The sequence below is a fragment of the Phyllostomus discolor genome, chromosome 9, assembly GCF_004126475.2.
Source record: "Phyllostomus discolor isolate MPI-MPIP mPhyDis1 chromosome 9, mPhyDis1.pri.v3, whole genome shotgun sequence".
NCBI classification, from domain to species: domain Eukaryota; kingdom Metazoa; phylum Chordata; class Mammalia; order Chiroptera; family Phyllostomidae; genus Phyllostomus; species Phyllostomus discolor.
Window position 1 is genome coordinate 39429211 of NC_040911.2, and position 27706 is coordinate 39456916.

At 38.4% G+C, this 27706-nt stretch overlaps 1 protein-coding gene across 3 annotated transcripts in view; it reads right to left on the reverse strand.

Annotated features, from left to right (window-relative positions):
- GREB1L (GREB1 like retinoic acid receptor coactivator) overlaps positions 1-27706 on the reverse strand; it is a 167471-nt gene that overhangs the window by 68374 nt on the left and 71391 nt on the right. For 2 of the 3 annotated variants that reach the window (XM_036009230.1, XM_036009231.1), the window contains exons 8-12: positions 10645-10773; positions 7340-7456; positions 6665-6784; positions 5489-5626; positions 3409-3594 (exon numbers count right to left, since the gene is read on the reverse strand). In XM_036009230.1, coding sequence (XP_035865123.1) covers positions 3409-3594; positions 5489-5626; positions 6665-6784; positions 7340-7456; positions 10645-10773 — 690 coding nt within the window. The remainder of the gene's footprint in view (positions 1-3408; positions 3595-5488; positions 5627-6664; positions 6785-7339; positions 7457-10644; positions 10774-27706) is intronic. The other variant, XM_028524032.2, reaches the window with a different exon arrangement.

The following is a 27706-nucleotide window of genomic DNA, read 5'->3' on the forward strand; positions in this document are numbered from 1 at the left end:
CCTGGTTATTCCCAGTATTCTGGGTAGTTAGGTATGGCATGTAGCCCTCTCCCCCAGTCGTGATAGTGGCTAAGCTTCTATAGGTGACCTGTGGCCTCTAGAATTAGGGGGATTTTGTTTCTCTTATTCTCTTAAGAAACTCAATCAGTCTTTAGGACAAAATAAGCAAGTCACTGTTTGTCATCCAAGTGACACAAATGAATTTTCACATTTGGTTTAAATTAAAACCAGTGAAACCATGGTCAATTCCACTGTTCAGTCTTGTCTTTTTTGTTTGTTTGTTTGTTTTTTGTTTTTGCTGTGTGGACCTGAGATTTGAAACTTGGGCTCCAGTAAACAGATACAGACTTCTCAGAGTCTTTGATCTGAGATCAAGCAATAGTCTCAGATCTATTCAGCACTAAGAGCCTCTTGCAAAAGAATACAGGGATGAGGGACTTCTGTATGGGAAGGAGGCACCTTGAACAAGTCAGAAATCTTTCCTTCCTCTAATAGGGGTAGAAGTGGCCTCCTTGGCCTCTACCCATCTTCTCTGGGAAAGTAAGAAAATGAAGGTTTAGTAATGTTTTTAGGATAAGAAAAATTAAATAAAATATTATACATTTTAATATTACAGAGTTTTTCCAGGGTTCGCTGGAGGCCAGAGGAAGGTAGCAGAGTGAAATCCTAACAGACAGATTTTTCTCTTCTATACATGGAAAGAGGGCCAGAAAATTGCAATGCTGACATATTTATGTTTTTTATGTCCTCCCCAATCACTTGCTAGTGGGGCGTGGATGCCTTCTTATCATCTGGGAGCCACCAGGGCATCTGATTTTCCTTTGGCTTTCTCAAATTAGCATCATGGTTAGTGGTCTCTAGGTACACACTTGGTAGTGAATTCAAAGTGGATAGATTTGCACTGACAGCATAAGATGAAGGGAAGGTGGTCATTTGCTTAAAGCTTTCTTCCATTGGAAAAAATGACAGCTCAAAAGCACGTGACTCTGACTGTCTACAACTTCCCTACAGCTTCTCACAGACAACCTGAAGGCTCAGAGGCCTGGTTAATAGGTGTGCCCATAAGACCTACCCCAAGCCTTGATCAGGTAACATGTTCTATTAGGCAGCATGATTAGTTCCAAATATAAAGGCGTTCTGGGAAAATAAAGTCATTGAACATGTTCATAGCATTCTCCATGGCCTTAAAATCACTTTTTATAGAGTTTTGGCTGAATTTCTGTTCAGAATTGGGAAATGGAAGAATGTATCAACGTTTAAATGAGGTAAGAGACTTCTTAGAGTAAAATGCTATGCTTCCAATCACCTCCCATCATTTCTTTCATTTTCAGTCTTTACAGCTAAATTGCAGGAGCCTTTTCTCTACTTTCCCCAAACTTGATAACAGTAATTTGCCCCTTTAAGTGCTGATCTCCAGTAACTCAGCTGAGCTCAGGCGTCAGTTCTGATGGCTTTTCAGATAGAACTACCTTAATGGGAAAAGACAAGGTTCCACCAGACTCAGAGCCATCCAAGAATCTCTGGATTTGCTGATTTCATTATCTACTTCAAAAGATTTTCAGATTGTGAAATAACAGAGGTTTTCTTTTTAAGAGACTGTAGTTGAAAGTCCTGTTCCTTCAGAATCTTGCTTTTCTTCTTTTGTTACCTCCAGGTAACTGAACCATCAAATTTTCAGACTTGTCCTTTTAGAAATTTGGATTTACTTTTTAAAAATGTCTACCTACTCATATAATCTATAGCATATGGGAAAATATGTTTTTTTCTGAAGGAAAAATATTTTTTAATGACTACAGAAGTGCTAGTTATTGAAGAGAAGCAATGTCCCAACATACAAAATTTAGATAAAAAAATAGCTATTCATGTGCACATTAAGAGACATAATTAACTGGCTGCAAGTAAAACTCTGGAGAGAACTGATCCTTCAGGGCAGAGAAGAGTTTTATCTAATTGAATGGACATTTTTCTATTTTTAAAGATAAGAGGTTTTACTTACTTAAGGGAAGACAGTTTGTTTTGACCATTCAGTTCATTTGATTAACATGGACTTTGATTTTTTAACTGTTATTAAGACTGAAAAAAAATGCTGTACTGATTGGCTTGGTTTGCATTTGCTATATGTCCTGTTTTATGACATATGTCCTGTTTTATATGACTCTGGATATATCTAAAGTTCATCTTAGATCTTGGAATACAGTCAAAAGTCTACACATAGAAATGAAAAGTATGACATCAAATGAGCTGTACACACAAGATGGTTTTTATAATTTTATACACCCACTAATAAGCATGAGTTAAATGTCCTAGGTTTATCATGAAAGTGGCTCATAAGATATCTGAAGTCTTGCAAGTTTCAAAAACCCGTGTCAAAGCATGTCTTTGGGTTCTCACTGCACCAACAGTCACAGCCACGAATGCTAGCTGATACTTCAAAGAGTGAATCTGGCCTGCTGAAGCCTTTTTTTTTTTTCAAACATTATTGAGCCCAGTGTTTTTAATTGTTCAACATCAAAATATTTTTAATTTTTTTAAATGTGTAAAGCTCACAAGAGTGTAGATAAAAATTTTTAGGTGTAATTTTACATCCTGAACATCTTCCTAAGTAAATCAGTGGCTTGAAGTCCTAGAGTGAGTGTATAATTAGGCTGCATATTAGATGACCTACTGCAGTTTGCAAAATAAAGGACATTGCAATGTAAATGATGCTGAATCACTATGGTATTGTCAAAGCACCTGCATAAACCCACTATAGGTCTCTGAGGACATATCAAATGGGGGAACTGAAGGGTTCATGACCTACGTATCCCCCTTACCCTAAAGCTTAGAGAGGCTTCTAAGGAGGTCTAGTTACTACCTCAATGAAGGAAAGCTACATCAAAGAGGTGTAGCTGGAGAAGAAAAAAATATGGGTATTGGGACAGTGGATTAATGAGAGAAAAAGGCGAAGTGAAAACTGAAAAAATAATTGTCAATGGCTACATTTGCATTTTACATGGTAGCTGCACTTTCAGAAAGCTGACTTGGCCAAGGAGGGGTGCCCGTGGCACAGCTTTTTGAGGCTCTGTCATTAAATACTTTGGAGACCTTAGGTCCATCATGAGACTGCACACTAGGTGGAGCAGTTGATCTCTTCTAGGACTCAAAGAAGCAAAGCAAGGTATGCTAACTGAAATGGGGAAAAAAGAGAAGGGAAATAGGCAAGCGGTGGAAAGGGAATAAAATGAATAGAAAAGACGTGAAGGTGAGGCAAGTCAAAAAGAACTGAAAGAAAAGAATATTAGAAATGGAAGAGGGAAAGTTAGAGATAGGCAGATGGATGGGTGTGAGAAAGTGGAGAAAGAAAGAAAAAATTATATTAAAAAATGAATAAAAACTGTCACCATCAAATGATTCTTGAAAATAACTTACCCAGCCGCACAAGATACTGTATTGTCAGAAGAATCATATTTTCCACACTCAGCAGTTGGCTGCCAGTCAACCCTAATTGTTCCAAATCTTTGTTTTCCAACTGTGGAATCTTGTAGCAATTCACCAGCAGAGGACTCACAACAATGTCGCCAACATTTCCATAGAAATAGGGTAAAGTGCCATAGCCTGCCCCAACAGAAGCAGGTCAATAAAGTTCAAGATTTCATCCTGAGGTCAAATCAGGTACACTTGCTCAACCAGGATAAAAAATGCTTATCAAAGTTCCCTGCCCTCTGAGATGGTTACCATACAAATCACTCAAATACAGCAATCCCAGAGAATTCACTCAGGTGCTCCAAATTCTACTCTTATATTACATCAGATGAACAGGAAGCAAAATACTCAAAAATTATACTATTGCACTATTGCTGTTTCCCACAGAAGGAACATGTTAATATTCTATCAGTTATGAAGGATTGATGAGTTTACAAAATATCTATCTTTTGTAAAACAGCAATAATAAAATATCTTCCCATAAATTCCTGATTATGTTTGTTTTCAGATAAGTGAGAAAAGAACAGACAAACTATAATAACATGTTTTACTTCCTGAGGTTTCTTTTAAAACTGTTTAACCTAAACTTACTAAATATTCCCATAGTCGCAGGTCCTTGGGAGGTTCTCCTCCTTTTGTTTTCTTAGCTATTTTTATGTTCTCTTCCTAATGCCAATAAAAGCCTCAAATTATCTTAGAAGTAGATAGCACAAAAATGTTAAAATTATACCCAGTTTAGGTGGTGTGGCTGGGAGGACAGTCCCTCTGTGAATTTTTCTAAAAGGCAGACACCAAAGTATCCCCATGTTCTGTATCTTTTCAAGGGTTAGTTGCACTATGCACACAACTCAAATGCTCAATAAACACTTCCTGATTGCCCTGACCAGTATGGCTCAGTTGGTTGGGCCATCCTGCAAAGACAAAGGTCACTGATTCAATTCCTGGTCAGAGCACATACCTGGGATGTGGGCATAGTCCCCAGTTGGGGCACATTCAAGAGGCAACTGATAGATGTTTCTCTCACACATTGATGTTTCTTTCCCTCTCTTTCTCTTTCCTTTCCCCTCTCTCTAAAATAATTAAATAAAATCTTTTAAAAAACAGTTCCTGATATATGGAATTTAAATAACTGGGATTTCCCCCAGTGGCTATAGGTCTAGGATCAATGGATAGGGAAGCCTGATAAAGTACAAGGCTTGAAACAAAACCATTCCTGTCAGTCATGTCAGTAGGCTCAAGCCAATTGCAGGAAACAGATAACATATCACGTAGACATACCCTGAAGACCTAGTGGCACTTAAATACCTTACCTGTTAAGCCCCAAAGGTAAAACAGACAGTGTCCTTCTGGTCTAGATGAGCCCCCAAATGAGGGGACTCTTGAATGGGTATGAAAGGCACTAAATTAGTCTTGGAATCTAGGGACCCCTAAATTTCTACACCTCCACTTACAGACAGCTTGGAAAGACTCAGACTCCTTAAAGATAATGATTCACAGATGCTTCCCCATAGTTCAGATCTGCCACTCTGGGACCTCTTGGTTCTCCTGAGTGGGGCCTATTAGGTGGCTCAGCTTGTTTCTTTTCTCTGTGGTTTGGTTCCTTTTGACAGAAATGTCCCCTTCCCTATTTCAAACACTCTTGCCCACCCTTCAGTATCTAGCTGAAACATCATCTTTGAGAAGTCTTCTCAGACCCTGTTTCAGGCAGAGTTAAGCTGCCTTTCCTCTAAGCTCTTATAGTTCTTGGTTGTGAACCTCTACCAGCTCAAGTATGTGTTGTAATGGTTATTTACATGACAGACTGCCTCACTAAACAGTGCTTTTTGTGGGCCAAAAGACTTGGCTTTATTCCAAACTTCTAGTCATATATTTAGTGCAGCATGGAGCTGACCAATAAAGTTGAAAGAATCAACAACTGGATAAATAAATATATTCATGAACACATGAATAAATGCACAAACAAGGTAATGGAGAAACACTCCTAGATTCCAGTGGACACAGGCAATTTGAAATTCCTTTGTCTCACCTATCAGAATTACTGGTCTAACTCCTGAGTTACTCAGCAGGTTTTCAGGAACAATTACAGTTTCTCCTGCAGGAATGGGCCGAGGCTGTAAAATTCCAGTTAATGAGGTCTGCGGAACTGGGGCAGAGAGAAGGGACTCTGAAAAAAAAAGTTGTTTAACAAGGATTAGACCTAAAAGCTAAAGGCAATACATTTGCAATCGATGCAGTGTTAATAACTTTTAATATGGAAGTTTTAGAAGTCTAATGGTTTATTATTTTTTTCCCCACTAAAGCAATTCATGTTTGTTGTATAAAATTAGAAATAAGAAAAACAAAAGGAAAAAAGTTCAACCATTATCACATCATCTGGAGACAACTACTATTTAGCATTTTTGGTCATTTTTCCTTCTAGTTATTTTTCTACATGTATTCCATTTTGTATTTTATCTTTCCCTACCAGAATATCAAGGCATATGTTCTCATTATAAAAAACTTGAAAAGTATAGAAAAGTGTTAAGAAGGATCAACTCATCGTTAATCAGTATTACCCATAGGCAACCACAGAAACATATTGGCATAATTCTTTGTGTAATATATCTGTATCTCTCTTTAAAATTATTTATTTAAACAAACTGAAATTTAAAAAGAACTACATCTATGTCTTAGGATTGTTATTTTTGCATTTGTCTGTGTAGTATATAGCAAGGCAGATGAACATTTGAACATTTTACCATAAGGATCAAATGACCACAACCTGGGTTAAAGAAGAACCAGTTGGTTTTTCAGGATCCTAGTCACAGACTGAACCATCCGGTCCAGAAAAAATAAGTGTGGGTCACATAAGGTACCAGATCATTGGAGCACACATCTAATACCACTATTGGCAAGGCAAGTTCATTTGTGTCCTAGGATGGTGGGGTGGTAACATTATGCCCTATGTAAAGAATAGCTTACCAATACAATGGCTAAAATAAAGCTAGATGATGAATTAAGAGCTGTTGTGACAGCACATGTGCTTCTAGTGAAGGTAATTGTGGTGCAGACAAATATTAGCTGCTATCAACATCCTTACCTAAAATTGGACATAAGGCTGGTTAACAAAATTTATCTTCAAGGATTCAGGGAAAGAACAAGAGTAGGAGATACCTCTCCTAATTCAATAAAGCTTAAAACACATCATCTGTTGAAATCTTACCAGTTCTTGAAAGAGGCCGAACTGTAGGAGCAGGCACAACTAAACCAGTTTGGGGGACAGGTGACCCAGGGTACCAACCCCGGTGTCGTTTCTTTGGTGGCCCAGAAATGAACATGGTAGCTGAAGGCAAAAAGAAAGATGAGCCTTGTCCTTAGCAATGGAAGAAAGGAAAGAAACTAAAGAAACACAGAACCTTTAATTTGATTAGGAAAAGTCACACTAACAATACCATTTAGTATCTGTATGCTGTTTTACAATTTACAGTTTTGCTCAGATTATTTCATTTCATTCTATCAATATCCCTGTGAGGTTGTAGGACAAATACATTGTTATACCCATTTTGTAGATGGTAAAAGGAAGGCCCAGATTTACCCAGAGTCACACAATAGAGAGGAACTTTGAACACTATACTTTGGTTAGCAAAACCTATGGTGTTTCAAGATACTTCCTTATACATAGGTTTCAACATTATTTCCTAGATAAGTGCTCATCTTGTAGAATCACTAAGTTAGTTCATCATTATTGCTCATACCAATCAGAATCTTTCAAAACAGTGTGTGTAAAGCTAGGGAAAAATTGAAAGTATGCTGTCAGATAATTCATCATTTCAAACTCTGTAGCACTTTTTCCATAATTAAGTTGCACAATTTCCAAACTCTAAGATGAGTATTGTACCTTGGTCTCCTGATGCATAGCTAGGTCCTGGTGAAAAAGAGAAATTCCCTGGGCGGGCTGGAATGGAGCTAGATGTACTGCTCTTCCCTCCGTGGCTAGTATTTCCATTAGCAGCATCTGTAGGACACAAGAGGATCCACTCAGAGCAGAGGCTAGGCAGGAAGGACACAGCTTTTTCTGATAAACCTCACATTCTAGGACTGAAAGAAATCTCACTGACAGGACAGCCCAGTTAGATACAGCCAATCAGAGTAAGTACCTTCATTAATATGAAATGTCTGTGGGAACAGGGTGCTGGGCAGAGGAGGGCAAGGTGGGAGAAAATTGGGACAACTGTAATAGAATGACAATAAAAAATAAAAAAAGGATTTAAAGGAAAAACAAATAAAGGATACCAAAAATATGAACCATACTAGAAAAAAAAATAAAATGTCACCTAAAAATAATTTTCTAGGACCCCATGAGACCAATTAGAATCATTTTCAGTGAAGTCTTTAGAGATGGTAGGTGGGAAGTAACTTTTTTAAAACTTTGTATTATGGAAATTTTCAAACACATATGAAAGTAGAGAGAACTATATAATAAACTATGTACCCACCACTCAGCTTCAACATTTATCAACACATGGTCAATCTTGCTTTATCTACACTTCCTATCTCTTCCCTCCACTTCACATACACACATATGTGCTCTGGATTATTTTAAAGCAAACTCATTCATTGTATCATTTCATCCATAGACTATATGTGTTTCTAAATGAAAAAAAAAACCTCTTAAAAACTATAATATTGTTATTATACTTAAAATTAACAATGATTAATCATTTTTTAAAGATTCATTTATTTAATTTTAGAGAAAGAGGAAAGGAGGGAAAAACAGAGGGAGGGAAACATCAATGTGTGAGAGATACATTGATCAGTTGCCTCCTGCATGCCCCCAACTGGGGATCTGGCCAGCAATCCAGGCGTGTGTCCTGACTGGGAATCGAACTGGCAACCTTTCACTTTGTAGTCTGGACTCAATCCACTGAGCCACACCACCCAGGCCAATAATTTCTTAACCTCAAATATTCCATCAGTATTCAAATTTCTCCAGTTAGCTCACAAATGGTTTTTTACAGTTGGCTTGTTCGAACTGGGATTCAAAAAAGATCCACACATTGAATGTAGTTGCTCTGTCCCTTAAACTTTTAATATATAGGATTCCCCTTCTTCCTTTTCTTTCTTACAATTAATTTGCAAAAATCTGGCAGAATTTCTCAGTTTTTGGATTTTGCTATTGGATATCCATGGTGTCACATAACATCTCCCCTATTTCTTATAAACTAATTGTTAGATATAGAGGCTTGCTCATATTCAGGTTTGATTTTTTTTAGGGGGTGGGGCCAGAGTATCTAAGAAGTACTATTGGATACTTCCATCAGGAGGCACAGAATGGCTGGTTTTCTCTTACGATGTTAAGCTTGGGTTCAAGAGTTGTTAGCCTAATTCTTGAATTATAAAGTTGCTCATCAGTCTTTCACCTGATAGTTCTTAGCAATCATGAGATTACTGCCAAGATCCATAATTTCACTAATTTCTTTTTTTTTTTTTTTTATTTTTAGAGAGGAAAGGGACGGAGAAAGAGAGAGAGAGAGAAACATCAATGTGTGATTGCTGGGGGCCGTGGCCTGCAACCCATGTATGTGGCCTGACTGGGAATTGAACCTGCAACACTTTGATTCACAGCCCGCGCTCAATCCACTGAGCTATGCCAGCCAGGGCTAATTTCACTAATTTCTTAATGCTGCAAAAATTTGGATTCAGTGTGCTGAAGTCTATAATCTAACCAGAAAGTAGATCCTTCACAAATTGTTGGACCAGTATAAGCACAAAAGTGATCTGGATAAATTGTGATGCCTTACTTAGAAAGTTTCCTCAAGAATGATGTCCTCCCCTTCTCCTCATTCTTCTTCTACCTTGCTGACCTCCCTTGACAACCACCCCCTTAAACACTGGAATTTTTTAGGATTCTATCTTTAGTTCATAGCTAGCCTTACCCTACTTAACTCCTTGGCTGATGCTATTTACCCAGGTGAATTTAATCACATATCGGTGACTTCGCTTTATAATATACTATCAGTTCTGATTTCCCCCATAATAAGATAAATGACTGTTGAAAAGCTCTCTACTTGGATGCCTTGTGGGTATCGCAAACTCAACATATGAAAATAGAACTCACAATCTCCTCCAGGGGATTCCTTTTTCTGTATTCCTTGTCTCAAGTAATGGCACCAGCATTAGCTCAGAAAGAGGGACATAAACCAAGACCCCCCACCTTGTGCTTCATGCTCTCTAATCAGTTAAGTCTTGCTGATTCTACTTCCTGAGTAGTGCTCCAATCTGTCTCCTCCCCTCCTACCTATTATTACCCTGGTCAAGGACCTCATCTTTTCTCACCTAGATTACTGAACTGACCTTCAACTAGTTTTCTTACCTCTTATTTTCTTGGCTGCCAAAATGATCTAGCTCAAGTTCAGATAAGACTGTGTCACTCCTCTGTTCCCTAAGTTTCAGAGTAAAATCCATACTTCTTAGCCTGTCTTCCTGTGACCTTTCTCTTGTTCACTACTTACCTCCTGCTACTCCTTGTTTTTACATTTTATGTTTCTAACAGTTCCAAAAATACTGTGTCTTCCTGCACACATTACACTGCTTATTTCCTTTCTGTTGCTTTTCCAGTTTTTTTCATGTTTCTCTGAATTTTAAATCTTTCCACAGCTCCTTTATACAGTAAATATCTTCTCATGTTCAAAGACCAAGCTCTTCCAATAACTCATTCTTGATTAGTCCCCACAATGTTGGGCTAAAATCCCCTTTTCTGTGCTCCCCTAGCATACTGTTGTATTTACTGCAAGTATCTGGAGATACTGGAAAGTATCTTCTTATGGGTTTATCTCCCTTACTGGGTTACAAGTACATTGGAGATCAGGGGTTGAGCCTTATCTAATCTTTATATCCCCAGTTCCTCATCATAACAAGTACCCCAAAATGTTTATTGAATGAAATCAACCTGCTCTGCCTCCCCTGTGTGTCAAATGTCATTCTTTGACTCTTCTGGTTGGAACACAGAGAACACAAACTTTGTATAATGATACATTATTATAGATAGCCCCACTTATGCCCCCAACTGGCAAAGCAGCAGCTTCTGTTTTCCTCCAGAAAGGAAGTTTTCTTCATGTTGCCTTCATGTTGCCAATGAAATTTCACACAAGTCTTTTATAGACTACATGATTACCAAAGAAATATAAGTGAGGAAAACATCACCTGCAGCAAAAGTCTTCCCTACAACTGGCAAAGATAAAGCCAGTGGTTTCACAACATTCTTATTCCGGGTCAGGTCCTGAGCTCCACTTAAATTGATTGCAGAAGTAGCTGGACTGAGAACTGGCGAATCTTTAAAATGAAAGATGTTCAAATTAGCAACTATTTAGACAGGAAGGCAATTAATTTAATAAGAGTGAAGTGAGAGAAAGCAGATTGTAGAATTTCAGTTTTTTTCCTTGGCCTATTTTAGAAAAGTCAATTTTTCAGTATTTAGGTTTTATTTTCCTTTTTATGTATTTAGTGAACACTCTTTAGAAGTTGCTATGTACTGGACACTAGTTTAAGCACTTTAAATATATCAATTCACTTAATCCCTATAAAACTCAATGAGAGAGATACTGTTATCTTAAGTATTGGCAGTCATTTAACTTGGTCAAAGGTGGATGATGTGGCATCAAGGATATCATTACATGTTATATTAAAACTGTCTCCACAGTTCCTCTCAAACCTGTATGTTAATGAGATTGTCCACATTAGTTTGTCATTTAAAAGGTGTCATGCAAACTAAGTCACTGAAGTCTAGAAGAAAATACTTTCCTCTGAAGGAAAATTACTTTAATTTTTGGAATAAGATAGAATCAATTTACCTATGTGATAGCAGATACATCCTAAAGAAAGTTCCTATTTGTTTTCAGAAAATAATCCAACCCAGAAAATATGTATCATTTCAGTACTACTTTAAGCTATGGGACAGATAACAACTCAAGCCAACTAGAGTTTTCTGAAATGAATATAAATTCAACATCCCTGACTCTACTCTGGCAGAACAGCTTAATCAGTTTATACAAGAAAGTATCAAAAGGGGCTGTTAAAACTCTCTGAGAGTTTGAAAAAAAAAAGTCTCTCTAAAGACTAGGATACTGATGGTGCTACACTAGAAATTATCTTAAAAATCAGTATTCATACCGCAGCAGGACTCCTAATACATTTTATCAGTGTTTCTCGTAAGAAGAGTTCAAAAGATTGAAACAGTCCTCTAATGGCTCAGGGGAGTTAATGTACCTCTCTAAGGGCCTAACATACCACCACAGAGTGATTTTAAGATCTATTATTCAATAATAATAGTTGGAGACTTCACTAACCTGCTTTCATTAATAAATAGAATAACCAGGGACCTTTTTGGTCAGCAAGAAAATAGAAGACATGAACAATATAGGGGGTCCCTAGTGCACTGTTGGTAGGACTGCAGACTGGTACAACCACTATGGAAAGCAGTTTGGAACTTCCTCAGAAAACTAAAAATGGATCTGCCTTTTGACCCAGCAATTCCATTGCTGGGACTCTATCCTAAGAACACTAAAACACCAATACAAAAGAACCTTTGCACCCCGATGTTCATAGCAGCACAATTTACAATAGCTAGGTGCTGGAAGCAACCTAGATACCCATCAGTAAATGAATGGATCAAAAAACTATGGTACATTTACACAATGGAATTCTATGCAGCAGAAAGAAAGAAGGAGCTCATACCCTTTGCAACAGCATGGATGGAGCTGGAAAGCATTATGCTAAGCGAAACAAGCCAGGCAGTGAAAGACAAATACCACATGATATCACCTTTAACAGGAATCTAAACAACAAAACAAAACAAAAAAAAACTAGCAAAATATAACCAAAAACACTGAAATAGGGGATAGTCTGACAGTGGCCAGACGGGAGAGAAGAGGGAATTTCAGGGGGGAATGGGTAGGGTTTACAGGAACAAATTTGGAGGACACATGGACAAAAACTAGGGGTGGGGGGTAATGGGGGGAAGGGGGGAGGGTTGGGTGGGTGGGCTGGAATGGGAGTAGGGGGGAGAAAACTGTACTTGAACAATGATTAAAAAAACAAAACAAAACAAAAAAAAAACAATACTATAAACCCACTTGACCTAACTGATATCAATAGACCATTCCCCAAAGAAAGGCAGAAAACACATTCTCAAGTTCACAGGGAGATTTTTCCAGGATAGACAATATGCAAGCTTGAAGGGACTAGCAAGAAATATTCAAAGTGATGAAAAGCTAGGACTTACAACCAAGATTACTCTACCTACTAAAGGTATTATTTAGAATCAAAGGACAGATAATGAGCTTCCCAGAAGGGAAAAAGCTGAAGGAGTTCATCACTATCAAAGGGCTATTATATGAAATGTTAAATGGTTTTCTTCAAAAAGATAAAAAATCTGAACAATAAAATGAAAATAAACATAATCTATCAACAAATGAATCTAAAAAACAAGTACAACAGAAATATGATCATAGATATGTAGAACATTTTTATGTTTGCCATTTGGGAGAGGAGTCAGGGGGATGGGTGAAAAAAGTGAAGGGAATAAGAAGTACAAATTGGTAGTTACAGAACACTCATGGGATGTAAAGTACAGTATAGGGAACAAAGTAGCCATAAAAACATATGCATGACCCATGGACATGGACAAGGGTGTGAGGATTACCTGAGAGCAGGGGCTGGATGGAGGGGGCAAAAGGGAAAAATTCGAACAGTAATAGCATAAACAATAAAATATAATTTAAAAATGTTAGACTTGATCATAAAAATCCAAAAGTAGACTTCCCACCAAGATGGAGGCGTCGGTAGATACACTGTGCCTCCTCGCACAATCAAAAGGACAATAACAAATTTTAAAACAAACAAACAAACAAAAAAACCCAGAATTGCCAGAAAGTATGGAAGTCTGACAACTAAGGAGTTAAAGAAGAAACATTTATCCAGACCAGTAGGAGGGGCAGACAGGACTCACAGCAAGGTGGTGGCTGGCGGAGCAGGTGGTCCCACATTTGCGTGCAGATAAACTGGGAGGAACTGGGGAGTGAGACAGATCACACAACCCAGGGCTCCAGCATAGGGAAATAAAGCCTCAAAATCTTTTACTGAAAAAACTTGTGGGTGTTGTGGCAGCGGGAGAAACTTCCAGCCTCACAGGACAGTTTCCTGGAGGCTTAGGACCTTGGGTCCTAAAACTTATACAAAGCTACTCACCCAGGAATTAGCACTAGAAGGGTCCATTTGCTTGTGGGTAGTGGAGGAAGTGACTGAAAGCCAGCAGAGCTGAGCAAGCAGCCCTGCTCCCTCTGGGACTCCTCCCGCACATACAGTGCCACAATGCAGCAACATGGTTTACCCCACCCTGGTGAACACCCAAGGCTCCACCCCTTATATGTAACAGGTGTGCCCAAACAAAAAAAAAATGGCCTAAATGAAAGAACAGATCAAAGCTCCAGAAAAAATATATCTAAGTGATGAAGAGATAAACAACCTATCAGATGCACAGTTCAAAACACTGGTAATCAGGATGCCCACAGAATTGGCTGAGTATGGTCACAAAATAGTGGAAAAAATGAAGGCTATAAAAAGTGAAATGAAAAATGCACAGGAAATCAATAGTGATAGGAAGGAAACTAGGACTCAAATCGATGGTTTGGAACAGAAGGAAGAAGTAAACCTTCAATAAGATGAGAATGAAGAAGGAAGAATTAAAAAAAAATGAGGAAAGGCTTAGGAACCTCCAAGACAACTTTAAACATCCCAACATCTGAATCATAGAAGTGCCAGAAAGAGAAGAGGAAAAGCAAGAAATTGAAAACTTATCTGAAAAAATAATGAAGGAGAACTTCCCTAATTTCACAAAGGAAATAGACTTCCAGGAAGTCCAGAGAGTCCCAAAGAAGTTGGACCCAAGGAAGCACACACCAAGATACATCATAATTATATTACCCAAGATTAAAAAGGAGAGAATCTTCAAAGCAGCGAGAGAAAAAGAGTTACCTACAAAGGAGTTCACATAAGGCTATCAGCTGATTTCTCAAAAGGAACCTTGCAGGCAAGAAGGGGCTGGAAAGAAGTATTCAAAGTCATGAAAGGGAAGGACCTACATCCAAGATTGCTCTATCCAGCAAAGTTATCATTTAGAATGGAAGGGCAGATAACGTGCTTCCCAGATAAGGTCAAGTTAAAGGAATTCATCATAACCAAGCCCTTATTATATGAGATGTTAAAGGGACTTATCTAAGAAAAAGAAGATGATTAAAAATATGAACAGTAAAATGGCAACAAACTCACAACTATCAACAACTGAACCTAAAAAAATAAAAAACAAACTAAGCAAACAACTAGAACAGAAACAGAATCACAGAAATGGAGAGCACATGGATGGTAATCATTGGGAGGTGGAAGGGGGAGAACTGGGGAAAAGGTACAGGGAATAAGTAGCATAAATGGTAGGTACAAAATAGACAGGGGGCGGTTAAGAGTAGTATAGGAAATGGAGAAGCCAAAGAACTTATATGTACAACCCATGGATATGAACTAAGTGGGGTGCGGGGGGAAGCAGGTAAGAGGGGGGCTGCAGGGTGGAGGGGAAGGAAGGGGGGAAACATGGGACAACTGTAATAGCATAATCAATAAAATATATTTAAAAGGAAAAAATCCTAGAAGTAAACACAGGCAGTAAAATCTTGGACATTGTAGCAATATTTTTTCTGTTATATGTCCTCAGGCATGGGAAACAAAAGAAAAAATAAACAAATGGGACTACAGCAAACTAAAAAATTTTTGTACAGCAAAGGAAATCATCAATAAAATGAAAAGACAGCCCACTGAATGGGAGAACACATTTACCAATACATCTGATAAGGGGTTAATATCCCCTTATAAACAAGAGACAATATTTATAACTTACAGACAATTAGATAGATGCTCCTGTCAACACAGGTCAGTAAGAAAAAAGACTACTTTTGCAGACACTTCCATATCACATCCCTTTGGCTCATTTTTGATTTTAGCAGGAGCTATGGTGAATAGTGCTGTGTGAGCTCAGATTCCTGGGGATGCATCTTACCTCAGGATCACATATAACTTCTTTTAACCTTTTGTCTCGGGGCCTTCTCCAAGACCACAAAGCTCTCAGCTCTGTGTGTCATCCAGAAGTGCAAGGGGGGTGTGACACATCTGGAAAAGCTGGCCACTAGTGGGGGACATAAAAAAATGCCCCAGCCTTCCATTCTTTTTTTTTAAATTTAGAGAATACTTTATTTGTTTCTGTAATCAAACCCACATAGATAAGATTTCACACATTTCATATATTGCATTAATTACCCCTCTACGTATGGAAAAATTATGTTTAATGTTACTAGACCAATATTTCCATACAGTGTCTACCCAGCAAGGTACAACTGGGATACTTTTTCTAAAGTTCACAGCACAGCTAAAGTTTCCAAAAATTCAAATTTTATACACACACACACACACACACACACACATTTATATAAAAAGATAAATAGTAGTATGCATCAATAGCAGCAAGAGCTTTTCCAAGTTCTGTGGTCATCTGAACAAAATTATAATGGTGCTAGGTACCTTCCACTCTTTAGAATGATAATTTTTCAAGGCATTTTGCATGCACTCTGTACTCTGGTTTACACCAACTACACAATCTGGTGCTGGCTTACTCCTGGTTGCAGGGAATCATACCTCAAATAAACTACTTATACCCAAGTCCTTCCTTTAGGCTTGGATACTAGAAGAACCCTAACTATGACAAATAATAACTAAAGGGTAAAGGATATAAATTAGAGTTCATAGAAAAAAATGTTTTTAAAGATGCTCAACATCTATGATGATGGAAATGAAAATTAGAACCACATTCAGAGAATCCAAAAGTTCAAAAATAAACCTTGTTGATGAGTCTCTGTGGAAATATATACTGAAACACACACACTGAAAGAACCTCAGTGGAGAGTAATTTGACAGCATCTATGGAAATTACAAATGAGTACACATGTGACCCAGCAATTTCTGGGCATTTTGGCAGATGTGGGAAATGATATATATTCAGTTATTCATTGATGCATTGTTTGGAAACAATATAAATGCCCACCAGTAGGGGATAGGGTATATAAATTATGGCACATCTGCAAAGTATAAAACTCTGCAGCAGTAAAACATTAACAAGGAAATTGTCACTTTGGAAAGATCTCCAAGAAATAGCAATATGAGAAAATGAGGTACATAACAGTATGTAGAAAATTCTGCCTTTGGAGAAACAAAGGTATAAAAATAAGAACATATATTGTGCTTGCTTAAATAGCTATAAAGAAAATGTAGACAGAACAATGAGAAACTAATTACTCATACACTGGTTACCTGTTTAGTGGGGGCATGTAGTAGTGACATAGGTTGGAAAAGAAACTTTTCACTGTATTATGTATGAATATTTTATGTATGTATGCATAACATGCACAAGCATATTTTTAGACATGTAAAGGTTTCAAAATAGTGGAATAAATGAAATTTTAATAAATAAGGATTAAAAATAGTTACATGCAGATTAACAGCTAGCATTAGATGTATTTCTTAAATGCACAAGGTGATTATTTACTTCAGTATTAGATTATGCATAGGGATTTTAAAGGGTAATTCTGCTCCAATGAAATTGCTTTTGCAAAGTTATCAACAACCTAATTCCCAAAGCAGGAGAAACTCTTCAGTCCCTGTCATGTCATACTGAATCCTGTAGCTATTTATTCATTTATTTGGCAATTATTTATCGAGCACTTACCATATTAATAACCTTGCTGGGATCTATGGGTAAAATGGTGAACAAGACAAACCCTTTTCTTATGTAAGTTTTCTTGTGCCTACTAACTATCAGTGTCCTCTAACCCTTTTATTTATCTCCAGACAATCTGATCAGACTCCATGGTTTCATTCTTATTTTTTTTATAATTTATCTCATTTATATTGCCGTGTTTCATTTCATCATAAATTACTCACATATAAATTATGAAACATATCAATTACAGAATAACCAGAAAGCACAGATGAGGATTAGATAAGGTCAGAGTGCACATTCTAAAATGTCAATCCTAGTATGTCATTCCCTAATCTTTGCCACCTTGCACATGTTTCTATTCTTTAATTTATCATATATGGTGGCACTGGCATATTTAGTATTTAACACTAGTGGTGTTGATCATTTGGAAGCAGTCCCAAATGTCCAAAACATGATAGCTTCTGATCTTTCTCAGACATGAACGTAACTGTAAGTGAGTTCTTGTGTAGAATCTGGTACTTTGATGGTGCATAAGCAGCTGATTGCCCAGCATCTGTATCTCTCTAAAGACTGATTCTCTAAAGTAGTGATTAAGGCTGGTTCTCTAAACTAGTGATTTTATATCCATTTAAAGGAGAAACTTCTTTTTTTAAAGATATTATTTATTTACTTTTCAATAGAGGGGAAAGAGAGGGAGAGAAAACATCAGTGTGTGGTTGCCTCTCACCCCCAACTGGTGATTTGACCAGCAACCCAGGCATGTGTCCTGATTGGGAATTGAACCAGCAACCTCTTGGTTCACAGGCTGGTGCTCAATCCACTGAGCCACACCAGCCAGGGCAGGAGGAACTTCTAAGCCCTGGAGGATTTACAGATTCACAAACTTGGGAAAAAGTTCTTTGAGCAAGTAAGTGACAGCTATGCTTTCTACATCATAGTAGTTTGTAACTTCTTATTCTCCCACTAGGTCATGAGCTCCTTGAGTGCATACCCAGCTCCTGGAACAGTGTCTGTCATATCTTAACAAAAGAAATAAAATGAGGAAAAAAGCCAAAACAATCTTATCTTCTTTAGGCATTAGTTCAATAACTTTCTGTTGGGCCAAAATCCCTTGGGGAAAAAATACTTTCTAAAAAAAGGGAGCCATTTAGGAGCTGCCTTATGACCCAGCAATTCTACTTCTTGGTATATATCCAAAGACACCAAAAACACTAATTTGAAAGAATATGTGCACTCCTATGTTCATTGCAGCAACATTTACAATAACCAATGTATGAAAGCAACCCAAATGCCCATCAATAGATGAGTGGATAAAAAAGTAGTGGTATATATACGCAATGGAATACTTCTCAGCCATAAAAAAGAATTAAACCTTACCATTTGTGATAGCAGGAAGGGATCTAAAGGGTATTGCGGTAAGTGGAATAAGTCAGATGAAGAAAAACAAATACCATGCGATTTCACTTATATGTGAACTATGAAGAGCACAATCAACAAAGAAAAAAAACCCTCATAGATACAGGGAAGAGAATGATAGTTGCCAGAGGGACAGTGGTTGGGGGACTGGGTGAAAAGGTGAAGGGATTAAGAATTACAGATTTTTATTCACAAAATAATTCCAGGAACATAATGTAGAGCATATAAAATATAACCAATAATATTGTAATAACTATGTATGGGAAAGAACTCTCCCTAAGTCCTTCTTCCTTCCTCTACTCTCAAATTAATAGGCATATCTTCAGGTGAGGATTTTTTAAAAAATTAGAAATAAAAGGAGCAACTTCCGGCTAAGATGGAGGCATAGGTAGATACACCGTGCCTCCTTGCACAACCAAAATAAAGACAACAACAATTTAGAAACAAAATAACAACCAGAACTGGCAGAAAATTGAACTGTATGGAAGTCCAACAACCAAGAAGTTAAAATAGACACGTTCATCCAGACCGGTAGGAGGGGTAGAGTTGGGAGGCTGGACAGAAAGGGGTCCCGGCAAAAAAAAATCGGTGGCACTGGGCATGCAAGGCAGCAGCTGGCAAACCCCGGGTGCGCAAGTCCACAGCGGGTGGACCTTGGGTGCACAGGCGGCGGCTGACAGACCCCGGGCATAGGGTGGCAATGGGCAGACCTAGCGAGGTGGCGATTGTGCAGTGGGACAAGGTACACAAGGTGGCTCGCTGACTGGGGGGTCTCACATTCCCGTGCAGATAAACCAGATGAAACTGGGGAGCTAGACAGTCCGAGCAACCCAGGGTCCCAGCATGGGGAAATAAAGCCTCAAAACACTGATTGAAAACACCTATGGGGGTTGAGGGCCAGGAAGAGACTCCCAGCCTCACAGGAGAGTTCAGTGGAGAGACCCACAGAATCCTAGAATATACACAAGCCCACCCACCCAGAAATCAGCACCAGAAGGGCCCAGTTTGCTTGGGGGAAGCAGCAAAAGGTACTGAAATCCGACAGAGAGTGGAGCAAGCACCATTGTTCCCCCTCTGACCCCCACCCCCATATACAGCATCACAACGCAGCGACTGGGTTGCCCCAGCCCTGGTGAACACCTAAGGCTCTGCCCCTCACTACATCACAAGTGTGAGAAGACGAAACAAACAAACAAAAACAGGCCCAAACAAAAGATCATATCAAAGCTCCAGAGCAAATACAACTAAACAACAAAGAGATAGCCAACCTATCAGATGCACAGTTCAAAGCACTGGTCATCAGGATGCTCACAAAATTGGTTGAATTTGGTTGCAAATTAGATGAAAAAATGAAGACTACGGTAAGAGAAATGAAGGAAAATGCACAGAGAACCAATAGTGGTGGGAAGAAAACTGGGACTCAAATCAATGGGGTGGCCAGAAGGAAGAAAGAAACAACCAAACAGAAAAGAATGAAGAAACAAGAATTCAGAAAAATGAGGAGAGACTTAGGAACCTCCAGGACATCTTTAAATGTTCCAACATCTGAATTATAGGGGTACCAGAAGGGGAAGAGGAAGAGCAACAAGTGGAAAAGTTATTTGAACAAATAATAAAGGAGAACTTCCCCAATCTGGCAAAGGAAATAGACTTTCAGGAAGTCCAGGAAGCTCAGAGAGTCCCAAAGAAGTTGGACTCAAGGAGAAACACACCAAGGCACATCATAACTACATTAGCCAAGATTAAAATGAAGGAGAGAATTCTAGAAGCAGCAAGAGATAAGGAGACAGTTACCTACAAAGGAGTTCCCATCAGACTGTCAGCTGATTTCTTAAAAGAGACCTTACAAGCAAGAAGGGGCTAGAAAGAAGTATTCCAAGTCATGAAAGGCAAGGACCTCCATCCAAGATTGCTCTATCCAGCAAATCTATCATTTAGAATGGAAAGGCAGATAAAGTGCTTCTCAGATAAGGTCAAATTAAAGGAGTTCATCATCTCCAAGCCCTTATTATATGAAATGTTAAAGGGACTTATCTAAGAAAAAGAAGATTAAAAACATGTATAGTAAAATGACAGCAAACTCACAGTTATTAACAATCACACCTAAAACAAAAATAAAGCAAACAACTAGAACAGGAACAGAACCACATAAATGGAGATCACATGGAATGTTAGCAACAGGCGAGTGGGAGGAGGAGAGAGGGGGGAAAGGTACAGAGAATAAGTAGCATAGATGGTAGGTAGAAAACAGGGGGAAGGCAAGAGTAGTATGGGAAATGTAGAAGCTAAAGAACACATGGACATGAACTAAAGGGGGGGACTGTGGGTGGGAGAGGGTGTGCAGGGGGGAGGGCATTGAAGGGGGAAATGGGACAACTAATAGCATAATCAATAAAATAAAATTAAAAAATAAAAAGGGAGCCATTAAGTAGTTAGAGTTTGAATTCTGATTTTGCCACTTACTAGCTTTTTTTTTTTTTTTTTTTGCCAAATACTAACCTTTCCTGAGATTGTTTCGTGATATGGAAACAATGGTACTAAAACGTACCTCACACTAACAATTAGCATATTTAGCACAGTGCCTAGAACACAGTAGATATTCATAAATATTTGCTTTGTTAAATGTTGTTAGCAGTTTAACAGGTGATAAGAGCTTAAATCTTTCTGAGCTCTCCTTGCCCTTGACACTTGTATAAAGCACAGACTACTGCAACACTGTTATTTATAAGATATTTGGTCTTTGTTTACAGATCATTCCTGCAGCTTCCAAAACCCTAAAAATTTCCTAAGGGTTGAGTGATAAAGGTGTCTTTTGTTATGTTAATGAGGTGACATTTGGATCTTTTTTAAGGACTGGGGAGAGGGGCCACGTTTGAATCAATTGGTAACAGCCATTAATTCAATTAATTATGACTATGCAATGAAGCCTCCATAAAACTCCTAAACAATAGGGTTTGGAGGGTTCCCAGGTTGGTGAACAGGGGAGATTTGGGGAGAATGACTCACCTGGAGAGGGTATGAAAGACTGCTCTATGAATCTCTTCTATCTGGCTGTTCTTGAGTTATATATCCTTTTACAATAAACCAGAGATCTATTAAGTAACATGATTCTCTGAGTTCTTTAAGCCATTCTAGCAAATTAATTAAATCCAAGGAAGAGGTTGTAGCCACCTCCAACTTATGACCAGTCTGTAGAAATACAAGTAATAACCTGAACTTGTGATGGGCATTCTGAGTGGTAGGTGTTTGTTAGAACCTCCAGTTTCTGACTTACTTCATCTGACTTATTTCTGGTCAGAAGCACAAGTAAGAGTTTGAGGTTTTTGCTGGTGCCTTAAGAGAAAAAAGAATTGTGTGTGTGTGTGTGTGTGTGTGTGTGTGTGCGCGCGCACGCATTCTCATAGGACTGAACCCTTAAACCTGTGGAGTCTGATGCTATCTCCAGGTAGACAGTATTTGAATTCTTAGACACCCTGGTGGTGTCAGAATGTCTGTTGGTGTTGGGGAAAACTCTCCGCACTGGAAATGGGTCCAGGAAGCCCAGTTCAACACCTTATTTGTTTCTTTCCCAAGTAAAGTATACTGGACCTATTTTCACCTTCTGACTGCAATTAATGTCTTTCCAATAAGACACCATATTTCTATTAATACAGTCTGAGACTGCATTAGTTATATATATCAGCAATGTTTTACTTATAACTCAATTGAACCAGTGCCTAATGAAAACATGAATATATTCCTCCTAAAATCACCTTATGACTTCCTTTAGCATTGCTTGTAGTGTGAAACTGTTATTGGTGAGTTCTTTCATTTTTTGCATGTCTGAAAATATCTTTATTTCACATTCATTTTCAAAGATATTTTGGCTGAGTATAGAATTCTTGGTTGATAATCCTTAGTGATCAGTACTTTAAAGATGTTGCTGTACTATCCTTTTATTTGTATTGCTTTCTATTAGAAATATGATATCATATTTATTTTTGTTCCTCTGTATACAACAGGTCTTTTTTTTCTCTTGCTGTTTTTAAGATTTTTCTCTTTATTGTTGGTATTAAGCAATTTATTATGTGTGCTTTGGTGCAGATTTCTATGTTTCTTATTTTGGGGTTCATAGAACTTCTTGGATCTATCAGTTTATAATTTTCATAAAGTTTGGGAAGTTTTGGGGCATTATTTCTTGAAATATTTTTTCTCCCCCCTTTCAGGCACTCCAGTTACAAGTATATTAGGTTGCCTGTGGTTGTCTCACAGCTCACTGATACTCTTTTAATTTTCTTTTATTTTTTTCCTCTGTGTTTCATTGTGGATAGTCTCTATTACTATGCCCTCAAGTGACTAACTAATCTCTTCTTTTGCAATGACTGATGTGTAGTTGACTCCAAGTACCACATTTTCCCTTTCAAACAATGTAGTTGTCATCTCTAGAAGTCTAATATAGTTCTTTTTTATATCCTCCAAACCTACTTAAGTTTTTTGAACATATGAGATAGTTATACCTGTTTTGATGTCCTTCCCTGCTAATTCTAACATCTGTGTCAGCTCTAGGTTGGTTTTGATTGATTTATTAGTCTCCTCAGTATTAGTTATGTTTTCCTGCCTCTTTGACATGTCTGGTAATCCTTGACTGGATTTAAGGCATTATTAACTTTATCATGTTAAATTCTGGATATTTTTGTATTCCTGTAACTATTCATTAACTTTGCCCTGGACTGCAGTTAAAATACTTGGAAACAATATGATCCCCAGTGGTTTTGTTTTTCATATTTGTAGGCAGGTCTGAAACAGTGCTCAATCTAGTATATTCCCTTACTGATATAAAACCTTTCTAAGTACTCTACCCAATGTCTGATGAACTTTGAGGTTTCCCTGTCTACTGGTGGGAAAAGCCCCTGTTCCTAGCTCTGTGTGAATGGTGGTCTCTGTTTCTTCTCATGCTTTTCTAAAAAATATATGTTTTATTGATTATGCTATTACAGTGGTCTCAATTTTTCCCTGTTTGCCTCATTCTGCCCCATACCCCAATTTCCTCCAGCAATTCCCTCCCTTAGTTCATGTTCATGGGTATGCATATAAGTTCTTTGACTACTCCATTTCCTATACTGTTCTTAACATCCCCCTTTCTATTATGTACCTACGAATCTGTACTTAATCCCTACACCTTTTTCCTCATTCTCCTTCTTCGCCCTTAACCCTCCAAATGATCTGCATATCTATGATTCTGTTCCTGTTTTGCTTGTTTGCTGACAGTCTTATGGGAACTCCTTTGTAGGTAACTATATACTTTTCTCCTGGCGCTTTTATTTTTTATTTTTTAAGTATATTTTATTGATTATGCTTTTACAGTTGTCATGTTTTCTCCCCTTAGTCCAGTACCCCCACTCCCTCCAGCATCCCGCCCTTAATTCCTGTTCATGTGTTGTACATATAAGTTCTTTGGTTTCTCCATTTCCTGTACTATTCTTAACTTCCCCATCTATTTTGTACCTACCAATTATGCTTCTTATTCTCTGAACCTTTCCCTTATTCTCACACTTCCCCTTCTCCCCTGATAACCCTCCATGTGATATCTATTTCTGTGATTCTGTTCTTGTTCTAGTTGTTTGCTTAGTTTTTTTTTCTTTTAGGTTCAGTTAAGGATAATTGTGTTGTCATTTTACTGTTCACAGTTTTGATCTTGTTTTTCTTAGATAAGCCCCTTTAACATTTCATATAATAAAGGCTTGGTGATGATGAACTCCTTTAACTTCACCTTATCTGGGAAGCACTTTATCTGCCTTTCCATTCTAAATGATAGCTTTGCTGGATAGAATAATCTTGGAGGGTAGGTCCTTGCTTTTCATGATTTGGAATACTTTCCAGCCCCTTCTTGCCTGCAAGGTTTCTTTTGAGAAATCAGCTGACAGCCTTAATGGGAACTCCTTTGTAGATAACTCTCTTTTTTTCTCTTGTTGCTTTTAAGATTCTCTCCTTATCTATGGCAATTCAGTTATGATGTGTCTTGGTGTGTTCCTCTTTGGGCCCAACTTATTTGGGACTCCCTGAGCTTCCTGGACTTGTATGTCTATTTCCTTCACCAGATTGGGGAAGTTTTCTTTCATTAGTTTTTCAGATAAATTTTCAATTTCTTGCTCTTCCTCTTCTGGCACCCCTGTTGGAATGTTTAAAGTTGTCCCAGAGGTTGCTCAGCCTCTCCTCATTTTTTTGATTTCCTGTTTCTTCATTATGTTCTGTTTTAATGTTTATTTCTTCATTTTGATCCTAATCATTGATCTGAGTCCCAGTTTCCTTCCCTTCACTGTTGGTTCCCTGTATATTTTTTTCTTTATTTCACTTTGTATAGCCCTCACTCCTTCCTTTATTTTATAGGTGTACTCAATCATTTCTGTGAGCATCCTAATTACCAATGTTTTGAAGTCTGCATCTGATAGGTTAAAATAGAAACAAACACACTAAAATATCACTTCTCCCACAAACCATTGTTTTTTCTTTCAGTGTATGTCCTTGTATGTTTCATCCACATTATATTTTTACATGCTATAACAAAAATATACAGAGTCGATACAACTTTTTTACGTAACATTTTTTTCCCATGTGGTTGCACAGTGTCACAAGTATCTCTTTTAACATCTTTGTTATGTGAGTATTCTATGATTCATTCAATTGTTTCTATATTAAGATCACTTTTCATTTTTAGTTAATATAAAGAATAACTGCAGTGAATATCTTGACTTTTCTTCTCTCTTTTTTTTCTTAGCTAAGCCCCTGAATTTAAGATTACTAGAGTAAAGGATATAAATATTTTTAATGTTTTTCTTTATGTATGCCAAATTGCTTTCCTTTTTTAAAAATAAATATTTATTTATTTTTAGAGAGAGGGGAATGGAGGGAGAAAGAGAGAGAGAGAGAGAGAGAGAGACAGACAGACAGACAGACAGAGGCATCATTGTGAGAGAAAAACATCAACCAAATGTCTCTCAAACTCAGTCCTGAACTCACAACCCAAGAAAGAGAATCAAACTGATGACCCTTTGCTTTGTGGGACAATGACCAGCCAACTGAGCCACACTGGCCAGGATGCCAAATTGCTTTCTTAAAAGGTTGTACCATGGTTTGCTTCCACCAGCCTGGCTGATAGTGTCCGTCTTACCATATCCTTCCCAGCACTGTATATTATCATTTAAAGTGGACTGTGGTAGCTAATGTAATTAGTGAAAATGACTTTTCATTATTATTACTTACAGTTTCTTCATTTCCAAAAAATAGACCATTATTTCTTATACATGCTAAATAATCGTATTTTCTCTTTTGTGGGGTAGGAGAAGACTCACACACACATTCATGGTCTTGTCTCAGAAGAGTGCAGTCACTGGTTTTCTCCCTCTCCCACCCATGCATGCATTCATCAAATGTCTATCAAGCCCTTTCAGTAGGCCAGGTCCTATGCTAGACTTCAGGGATAGAATAGGGAGAGGAGACAGATACAACTGCCACCTAAGGAGTTTATAGTGTAAAGGAAAAGCCTACATGTTTTGAATGTCTGGTTGGGAGTGAGCAAATCTGCCAGCTAAATGGTTTCTACCACACTTGGGAAAAGGAGACAGTGTTTTGGTAAAGAATTTATTTGAATATTCACGAGGAATTCAGTTTTTAAAAACCTTCAGGAAAAACTTTTGGTTATCTTGAAATCTAGGAAGGGGTGGATCTAAGATGGCGTCGGAGTAGGAAGGAGCAGATTTGGCTTTCCTCTGCTCAGGGGAGAAAATCCTGACCGATCTATGGAGTAGAAAGGCAAGCAACCAACATATTTCAGCATTTTTGAAAATAGAGGACCAAGGATTGTGGCAGGACCAAAAGAACAAAGAACGGACCCTAAGGGGAGTGCTGCAACAAGGTAGGGTCCCAGGGCTGCAGCCCCAGGCCCAGGTTGCTGCTGGGTTTGCCATAGGGTCCTTGGGAGAGAGCCAGGTCAACTGTTCCCTCCCCAGCCGAACAAGGTCTGAGTGGCTCTGGGAGGAATCCAGGTGCTGGCAAACACACGGGGGCTGTGAGCACCTTTGGAGGCGGTGGACACCGCTGGCTGAGTCACACAGCGGACCTGGACCCCCACGGTCACCGGTCTGGCTGGAGTGTTTGGCGGTGGGAGAAGCCAGGCCGCTGGGGGAGCGGCGGTCTTGAATGGGAGGAATTTCTCAAGAGGAAGGAGTGAATAGACACAGACACTGTTTGGGGAATTCTCCTAAAGTGATCAGTGGCTCCAACCTCCCTGCTACCCAGCTGTGGGTGTGCCAGCACGGGCACACCAGCGCACGGGCGCACCTGCAGGGAGAGCATCCACGCACCCCAGCCCACAGCAGTAACCCTGGGGAAAGACCTGATTCCCACACCCAGGGCGCAAGGATGAGGAGCCAGTGCGAACTCCCCTGGCCAAGGAAGAAAAGCCAAACAAATCATCCTTCAGCCTGTCTCAACCAGCAAGAGCAGAAAAACCGGTTTGGCGACTTTGAAATCAAGAGACTTTTTGATTCTATTTTTTTTTAACAATTTTTAAATTGTTTTTATTCTCTTTTGATTTCCTTTTCCTCTCTTACCTGATTTCTTGTTTTATTCGTTCCTCCTTACTGTCCTCCAATTTTATCTCTACTTCCTTCCTTCATCTGCCTTTTCTATTTTTTACTTTTTAAAATTTTTTCCTAAATACCTACAAGTGAGACAAAATCCTGGATCTGTGAAAAGACCAAAGTTGAACCCAAAGAAGGGGCATCACAACAGCTGGGACAGTGAGATAAATGTCACTCTGCTATTACAGAGGACTTGCAAGTTATTGCATATTTGTATTATTATTATTATTTTTCCAGTGTTCCTACATCTTTTTTTAATAGTATTTTTAAATCCCTCTTCTTTTTGTATAGTCTGCTTTGCTAGGCTGGATATATTGTATGACCTGACAGCTTTCCCCTGATATCTCTTTCTATACTGTATTACTAATCTACTGTCCTTTAACTCACCTGTGTCCCATTAGCATACTACTCGATG